Source organism: Atta cephalotes (assembly GCF_000143395.1).
Source record: "Atta cephalotes unplaced genomic scaffold scaffold00041, whole genome shotgun sequence".
Lineage (NCBI taxonomy): Eukaryota > Metazoa > Arthropoda > Insecta > Hymenoptera > Formicidae > Atta > Atta cephalotes.
In genome coordinates, this window is record NW_012130105.1 from 1,584,655 (window position 1) to 1,593,740 (window position 9,086).

Genomic DNA, 9,086 nt, shown 5'->3' on the forward strand with positions numbered 1-9,086 from the left:
TACGTAGTACTATATATATATATATATATATATTATTACTACTATATATATATATATATATATATATATATATATATATATATATATATATATATACACATTTGTATACATACGGAAAAAAATCGATTCGTCATTTACTAATCCCTTCTTTCTGAGGTTGCATATGTCAAAAAATTACAAGCCTCGTATAAAGTCGCTCAATTAATTTAAAATTGGTGACATTAAAGAAATGGAATAAAAATTCTGTATTGTAATGAAGAAAAAATTTAAAAAAATGTATATTGTATATATTACATAAGATTTTATATTGCATTTTATGAAATAAGAGAAATTTTATATTGCATTTCATAAAAGTATGATAAAGAGACTTGAAAACATGAGAGAGAAAAAGAGTTGGAAAAATTTCACAAGTTTTCAAAACAAGATCTCGCGTAGATCTAAACAGACACAGATGTGTCTTACAGGATGCATCACTAGGTTTAAAGATTAAAAATGCAAATCCCTAAGAGCTACATCTAAAATAAGAGATGAGCCGAAACGGAATTGCAGTCGTGGACTGACATCTAAAGGCGCGCTTACGGTCGATATAGCATTATCGCTCGTAAAAAATGCAATACCCGGTTCGTAACATCATAAGCTTGTCAATGTGTCTACACTTCATGTCCTCCTGCCTTACTTTTATCCATAAGGAATTATATTACTGCGGGAAAACAAGGACAAACTTTATGACGCTCATTACAAAACTTTTAATCGCTCGATTTTGTATATAAGCTCCCCCGCGCGAGGAGGTAATAACGTTCACAGACGTTCGCAATAATTAATCGAATGTAACAGATGACGTGTACACCATTGAAACGAATTAATCGTTAGTTTGCTTTCAGTAGAGACACATATATGAAATATCTCCTCGTTCTCGCGCTGAGGAATGGATTGTCGTATCGTTCGTCACGACTAAAATCGAAAAGCAGGCCATGCTGCAAGAGTGCATCGCGTGATTCAAACTAATGATCCGCGCGGTTGTTTAAAATTCCACGAGATTTTGGCGATAGCGACGGATGGGGAAAACCGGATTTTCCTCCCATCGGTAGAAGGAAAGGGGATTTTCCATTGTCCGAAAAATAACAAAGGGAAACTGCTCCATTTCTGCCGTGCCGCGGCACGCGAACCCCTTTCGTGACTTCTCAAAGATCACGCGGATACTTCCGAGTTCGTGATTATGCCGGGAAGTAGCTGAAATATTTATGCACATCGCGTTTGTACGCGTAATCTCCATATTCGATTTCGAGTTCAACGTGTGCAAATCACGTGCAAATCGCGCCCGTTCGCCGTAAATCATTCGCGGAATGTTGCATTGACAGCAAAAAAGAGAAAAGTATAACAGGTTTAATTATTAACAACATCTACCACTTGCAGCTTTAGAGCGATTCAATTATCGAATGGAAGCTACCACACTGAATTGTTCCTTGTATCGATCTTAAGTTCCTACATTATTATCTCTAACTTCCAGTCTTAAGTCTTTTTATCAAATATCATAAAAATTAGATGAACAATAATTTCGGCAATTTAATTTCGGCATTTTAATTCCGGCAAATTCTCAGCGTCTCAATTTTCCCGGTAACAGATGATATTTCTCATCTTACAAATCATCCCGATATATTACACTATACTTATACGGTCGCATATCTTCCGGTGAACATAATTACGATTTATTGCCATAATTGCGATCGTTTTTCGCGATGTGATATTTATCAAGGATTACCGGAAGGTAATCGCAATAGTATATATCTGAGCAATATCTCAAGCCTGAGCCCGGCGATTGAATTCATGACATACATTCAAGTAGCGCACAAGATCGCGGTATACAGAAATGATACATTCATCATGTTTCAGCGCTTCCGCGATAAGACGGTCCCGGTGTCGTGTATGACAAGTTGATCGTCCACGTTGCATCCCTCATCAGCGGGGCTGGAGTTGTGTCATCGATCAACCAATTATAAGCAGCACGTGAGTTGCACGAGTGCAAAATCACGATCGATTCCCCGAGACTGGGGGACGAGTTTTACAGTTCAAGGCGATAACACGTCCATCTTTCTCGCGCCTGCCTAGGTCGGGGCAGCCGGTGTCATTGCAGCTGGTGTGCTCGCATACGTTTAAAACCCACCCTCTCCACCGATTCCAGGATTATGTACTCGCTCACTCGTGATCGTGGTTTAGAAACTGCGCGCAGGTACAGTTATCTCGCGACGAGATCACGTATATGTACATGTAATGCGGTCTCGTTCTATAAAAGCGACGAGGAAGGAACGTAATGCCTCTCGATGTGCTCCAATACCTAATTGCCCTGTGCAAATCCGCTCGTGACGATTTAAACGGCTGGCTGCACGATTGTCGTCGTTTATATATGCTTGTTTGACTTTAAGTCCGCAAACTTGCTTCGACCTGAGTTTAATCCTTAATGTTATCGGTATGTTTTGCAAGTTTAGCGCGACCCCGTTTGTTCCGTGAATATTAAATTTCTCAATTTGTACAGAAAAATTTCACGATGCAATACAATATAAAATAAAATAGATAAAGTGTTTGCATAATATTAAACTTTTGCATTAATCTACGATAATTTATCGAAATCTCGATATAAATCTTGTCGATTCTGATTTATTTATCTCGAAAAATTCTAATTTTTTATTTAAATGTAAAAGTTTTAATATTTTTATTAATAATTGAAATATTTTTAATTTTTTAATTTTCTCACTATTAGTATTTCAGATTGTGATATCAGAAGCGAGAAAATAACACAATAAAAGTTCTTGCAAATTATATTAATATGGAAATGTTTTAATAAAACAATGGTTACAATCGATAAAACCGTTTTTGTAAAATACATATAATAAAACTGAAAATTTTCCTTTTTGTTAATAAATAATTATATATCTGGAAATTATGCATAATAAAAAACGAAATAAATTATTTCATGACTATGATAAAATGTCAAATTAATAATATATGAAAATAAACATGATTTAATAATTTATGGAAATAAATATGATTTTATTTTTGCCCGAAACAAAAAAATAATTTTTGGTACATATTTTATAATTTATTCTATCGATAGCAAATATTGTTTTATTTCCCGATTGTAAATATTATCTTATTGAAAAATATTTTTAAAATATAAAAATATTCCTATTTAAATACAATTTGCAAAAATTTTGTTTTTTTTGCTTCTTACGTCACGATTTAATAATGGTGAATAAATAATAATAGTGAATAAATAGAGGCTTTAATATTATTGAGTTTTATTTTTAAAACAACTGGATAGCAAAAAAATGTAATCAGGATTAAGTTTTCGTAAAATTAATGATAAAATGTCTGACGACCTAGAGATTCTATTTCAGCACGCTGAAGAAAATTCTTGCAAAGCGAGTCGTCGGCAAAACTTCACTCGCAATAAGGCGAAGTATTTAATATAGGTTATTCTTCTATTCGTTAGATACTCATGAAAGTAAACGTTATTCGTCAGCCGAGATTATTTTTAGTATTACGGCCAAGTTGGCGTTATTAGCGATTCTATATCTGAACATACAGAGAAACTGTAATCCTCCTCGTCCCTGGAGCATAGAAGCTCAGACGTTGAAATTTATCGCCGCTCCTATCCCACCTTCGTGTTGAAAATGATCGTATAAATTTCTAATAAACTACTATTAGTCGAATGGGACTTTTTCGCAGTAGTTTATAGTCCCTTTAACACTCCGTAATGTTTATTTGATATACGATATTGAAATAAGATGAAATAATTCGGTGTTATTACAATGGAGATAAATTATATTCAGGTTCAACTAAAAATATGTTATAGATATACGTGGACTGCAGATTCTAAATATATTAAAGTTTGGTCAATAGAGTTAAATTGTCATTATATAACGACGATTGAAACAATCTATCAAATTATAACAGAAATGTCTAGATATATTCGTGGTTTGACACATGTTTACTTTTCTCAAGTAGAACTAAATAATACTTGTCAGCAAATCATTGATCACGCAATGCGAAGTCGCACTGTCTTCCTACAGAAAGAAACCTGATATCCGATTTAAATACGAGAGGAAAGGGAGAAGTGCTCGACGTAATGTATAACTGCACATTTACTGTACCCACTGCAGCAGTTGCGGCGGTTTGAAGCTAATATCGAGTCGGTAGGTTGTGTCGCAGCTCAGCTTCACCGTCTTCAGCTGCCGAAATCTGGCAGATGTCTCCATCTTGCAGAAGACTGGACCAGCACCTGGTTCCTTCTTGAGGGACAAGGTCACACGAAAATGTCCATCGGCCCCCATTTAGTCGCTGCTCAAACATCTCATAATAGTTATTTCTAAATCTTGGTGAGTTGGTATCCTAGAGAAGGTATGTATTAGACACGCGGTATCACCGGCGGTGCCGCGCGACGACGTCCTATCCGACGCACCGGTATGTACTATCGGCGAGTCGCAAGAAGAGGAGGCGGTGCAACTTGCGCCGCGGGCGTCGCGACGCTCACTGATCCACCAAACGTCGGTTTGACGTTTACGACGCCGGCCGGCTCGGTGGCTTTCCTTCTTTTTCTCGTGTGTATCTTCCTCGGAAGATCGACCAACGTTAAGTTTCTGGCAATGATAAATGACATGCATGCTGCTTTGTTCAAGAAGACATGGAGATATTCTATGCGCAGGATGATGTATTTACATTTAGACAATTCACGTGAGCGGAAAAGATAAATTTAAACTGTCTCTCTCCCAAAATTTACAAGAAAGTTAGACCTAAATTGATACAAGAAAAGTTTTGTGAAGGAGATAAATTTAAATTACCGTGCTAGAATTTGTAACCGCATGCATGAATTAATGTAGAATGAATTTTAAGCTCACAGGGTGTAAATAGTTTAATATATGAATAAGCAATTTGATTTGCCTCTCTTAATGCCTGTCATTTTAAATTTTCCGGTTAATCGATTTAACGATTCATCGATTATGTTGCTTATGTTTACTTTAGAGAGTATACTATACATATATGGGATTAAGATGCATACACATCAAAGTCATGCTTTTATGGTTGCTGCTTATGTGCTGCACAATTAGGTAAGACAGAAGAAGGTTCATGATTTTCTAGATTTAAAAAAGTTATTAACAGAATATTAATCAGAATATACAATATAAATATTAAAATATTGCGATAGAAATGATCTCAATATCGAGAATTTAATTTACAATAAAGTGATAAAATAATAAAATGGACAGAATGTAAGTGATAATTGAATAAAATCATCTGGATAAAATAATTATATATCTAAAAAAACTGTGATATCTATGTAATCTTTTTATTTATACTTTACATAAAATATATTATAAAATATATTCGCGCGATCAAATATTCATATTACAGTTAATCTGGTCTAGTGCGAAGTCATGTTCGCGCGCGCTGCACACACACACACACACACAAGTCGAGATAAAAGATATTCCAATTTAATACAAATTTTTCAGAAGTAATAATAGAGGGTCGATAAAAATACTGCTATAAAAATATAACGGGGTTAGTAAGACTCGGTGCTTTGTAATGCGTGGAAACTTGAGATATACAACATAGCTGTTACTTTCTTTAGAAAAAAGGAGTTAGAGCCTTAATTGAGGAAAGTGTTTCATCTAGCGGCCTTGACCGGCCGACTTAACTACAAACAAAGATCGATTTAGCATGCAACTAAAACAGTTTACGATCCGACCTCTATCAGTAGTGACGCAAAGAAAGAAAAGTATGTTTTCTCGCATTAAGAAGTTCCATTGGTTTCTCAATTGTGATTGTATGAAGCTTCACAGGAGAGACGTGTTGCATAGTACTATTCGACCGTAACAATAAATCAACTATGTCAAATCTATTATAAATTGTTGCTTTGCATTGTTTTTTGCGTGATGCTTGATATTACGCAATTAAAGTAACGAACGAGTATAATTAGCGAGAGATTTAACATGTAATTTTAGATAAGTCGCATGAGATGATTTTCTCACGCACGAACACGATTACGTACAAAGTAATCACAGGATCGATACTTACTCGAGAAAACTGAGTCTCTAGAGCTCTTGTAACTCTAATATTTTTTATTGCACCTATAATTCGATTTCGCAAAAAAATACGAGCAAGATACCGATACATCTTCTTTAATTCTCCAATAAAATTAGTTCCTAATTTTATTTGCTTTATTCTATAATCTAGGCTTCCATATATCTCTCCAATCCTGTGCGACATTTATAATTAGGTGCTGTCGTTCAAGTTTTTTGTCAGACTCTTTACTAGAAAATGTATTTAATGCCTGACCGACTTTAATGGTTTGACCGATTTGCAAGGAGAATTGAAAGTCTCGCGGTGCCTCGAATAGAAGCACGATCGTGGATCCAAGTCTAAATTCGCCAAACAGTTCGCCTTTGGCAATATGCGCATTATCTAAACTCGCTTCCTTCCAATGCGCGCTTTCTGGCCAGTGCACTGTATTAGTTGTCAATTCTTTGTCGCAGTAGACTCGTATAGAGCCCACATTCGTCGCTCCGACCGCTGCATAAGCCATGAAGCCGCCTGTCCATTCTCCAACATATACAACGCGTTCGTTTAACGAGAACAAGTTGGGCATAAATTTGAGCACCTTTGGATTAACGCTCAATAACTTTCCTAAAAACAAATTGGTTGCTTAGAAAAAATAAAAGAAACACTTTCATGAAGAGGAGCCATGTTTCAATATACTGTTAATATTAAAAATCTATATGCATAAATACATAATTACATATAATACATATATAATTACATATAATACATGAACTATAGACTTTCAGTAGTTCACTGGCAGTGTATATCAGAACATGGCCAGACTAATCTATAATATAACTATGTGCCTTCTGTTTCTTGCTTTTTCTCTTTTCGGCCGTTTTATTAACAATCGTGTTTCTTGTCTCTTATGAAATCAACAGAGACGAGAGAGATAAAAGAAGAGAAAAAAATGGCAAGAAATAAAAAATGATGAAAAGCAAGAAACAAGAAACAAAGAACACATTGTCAATCTTCAAAAAGACGAAGTATACCTGGAAAATGCCGTCGAAATTTTATGATCATATCGGTAGGACTATGAAACCGATGATAATCGCCAGGTGCTAAGTAAACGATTAGTTGATACAATCTATTGTCCGGATTCTTCAAAAGTGACTTTACGTAATCATCCTGTGTCGTCTTTTTCGTAATTTCATTTAATGTGAGATCATTCAAATGATCACCCAGAAATTGTCTAAGATCATATGTTACTCCTTTCACTTGTTCCACGCGGCAAGAAGACACTGGTCCAAAATAAAGCACTTTACCATCTGCAGGTGAAATCTGAGAGAAATTGTCAGATATTCATATTAGAATGTTCTTTTTAGCTGCACTTTTTCTTTTTTTCTCCAATATGAAAAAAAAAAGAGATAAGCTTGTGCAAGAAATTGAACTAAAAAGATCTTTTAATACTTATATAAGTTTGAATTAAAGTAAAAGATTTGTTCTTTGTAGCTGAACTTCTTGCATAATTCTTTTCTCTTCTTTCTTCAAAGTAAAAAGAAGGAAAGATGAATCATGTAAATTCAGATTATATTTCTAAATAAAAATCTAATCAATGTTTACCATATTTGCATTTTGAGCAATTGGTCTAGCATTATGCTTGAGTTTTCTAACAAAAAATTCCACCAGGTTTGGAAACGCAGATAAATCCAGCTCTACCTCGTCCAGATCGGCGTGAAAAATATTCGCATAAAATCCATACAGCGTTGGTCTAAGACTAACAGGCAATTCGATGCTCGTCAGCCAACCCCATATTCTACTAGTTGTTCTCAATGGCAAGCAACAATAGCAAGTTACCTACAGTGAGAAAACTTTATATCTATATTAATTTTACATTTAACACAACTTATCATATAAACGGCTCTCCATTACCATAACATCATTCAGCAATTCTGGCCCATCATCTATATCAATTCGATATCCATATTGATGTAAATAATTCCATTGTGTTCCTGCTAGTAGTGAGAAGCCTATTCCAGTTGGAACGACAAGTCGCCATCTCCGACTTATATTCTTGACAAATCTTACACTGACACTCGAAACAGATCGCTTAACAAATGTTGGGCATTTTGGCACTCTCGATAAAGAACAACAATATTGGTATTCTCTGGAAGAAATTAGGTTATATTGCAACAAGATTGCAGGTTAGAGACATCAAATTTCAATTGAATATTAAGAAACATACCTGATAAGCAGATCCATTATTTCTAATCTTCGTACATTATTTCTAATCATCCTGCAATTATTTTATTCATTATTTAGTTCGTAAATAATATGATGCAAACATTTGCTCGTAAGTAATATGTTAAACACAAGTATGCTTCGCTAAGCGGTCAAAGCCGGTTCAAATGGATTCTAAATTTAAATAAATGCGCGCGCACTTTTGAATTATAATACAATTATTTTGAAATACGATTTCCCAGATTCGATTGCTTAATTCACAATTATTTTATTTTATTGAATAAAATAAGGATCATCGATAATAGTAATAACATTAAATTTTTGAATTTTGTAGCGCCGACTTAACACCGGCAAAAAATATTTCCTACAAGTATTTTAAAAGAAGAAGTGGAAGCGTTCAAGACAAAGAGGCTAGGTTTGTTCGCTGAGTAATTAAATATGATTGGTTGGATACAACCAATAAGTAAGAATCAATCATGCTCATTCATTCGGCAAGCATGACTAGCTGGTTTGAATTCGATCATTGCTCTAGAAAATTTGACAATTTCACTGAAAATATGCCATCCATGGCGTCTATGTGGTAACTGTCAAAATTGTTGCTAATTCCGATCAACTTCGCATACAATTATTTTAATTACACGCAAAGAGATTAATTAATCGCCAAGTCACGTGATATATATATATATATATATATATATATATATATATATATATAAGTATATATAGTATATATATAGTAGTAGTAGTGTAGTATATATATATATATACTAACGTACTACTACTACTATTAGTTATATATCTNTATATTA

The 9,086-nt window shown here is 34.5% G+C and overlaps 2 protein-coding genes across 2 annotated transcripts in view; both read right to left on the reverse strand.

Moving 5' to 3' along the window:
- Positions 1-4,328, reverse strand: part of LOC105622194 (CB1 cannabinoid receptor-interacting protein 1-like) — a 7,487-nt gene extending 3,159 nt beyond the window's left edge. Inside the window, exon 1 of the mRNA XM_012203621.1 lies at positions 4,153-4,328. Within this exon, the coding sequence (XP_012059011.1) occupies positions 4,153-4,328 (176 nt within the window). The remainder of the gene's footprint in view (positions 1-4,152) is intronic.
- Positions 4,329-6,220: 1,892 nt separating this feature from the next.
- Positions 6,221-8,331, reverse strand: LOC105622195 (phosphatidylserine decarboxylase proenzyme). The gene is made up of 5 exons (XM_012203622.1): positions 8,282-8,331; positions 7,969-8,203; positions 7,660-7,893; positions 7,089-7,377; positions 6,221-6,681 (listed from the first exon to the last, which is right to left on the reverse strand). The coding sequence occupies exons 1-5, from the start codon at positions 8,329-8,331 to the stop codon at positions 6,221-6,223; spliced, it is 1,269 nt and encodes a 422-aa protein (XP_012059012.1).
- Positions 8,332-9,086: the final 755 nt, after the last annotated feature.

Coding starts and splice junctions, on each gene's coding strand:
- LOC105622195 (XM_012203622.1), bottom strand. CDS start 8,331: ATGATTAGAAATAATGTACGAAGATTAGAAATAATGGATCTGCTTATC. Junction 7,378..7,659: donor TTGCTCAAAATGCAAATATG/GTAAACATTGAT, acceptor AATTTCTCTCAG/ATTTCACCTGCAGATGGTAA. Junction 6,682..7,088: donor ATTTCGACGGCATTTTCCAG/GTATACTTCGTC, acceptor ATTTGTTTTTAG/GAAAGTTATTGAGCGTTAAT.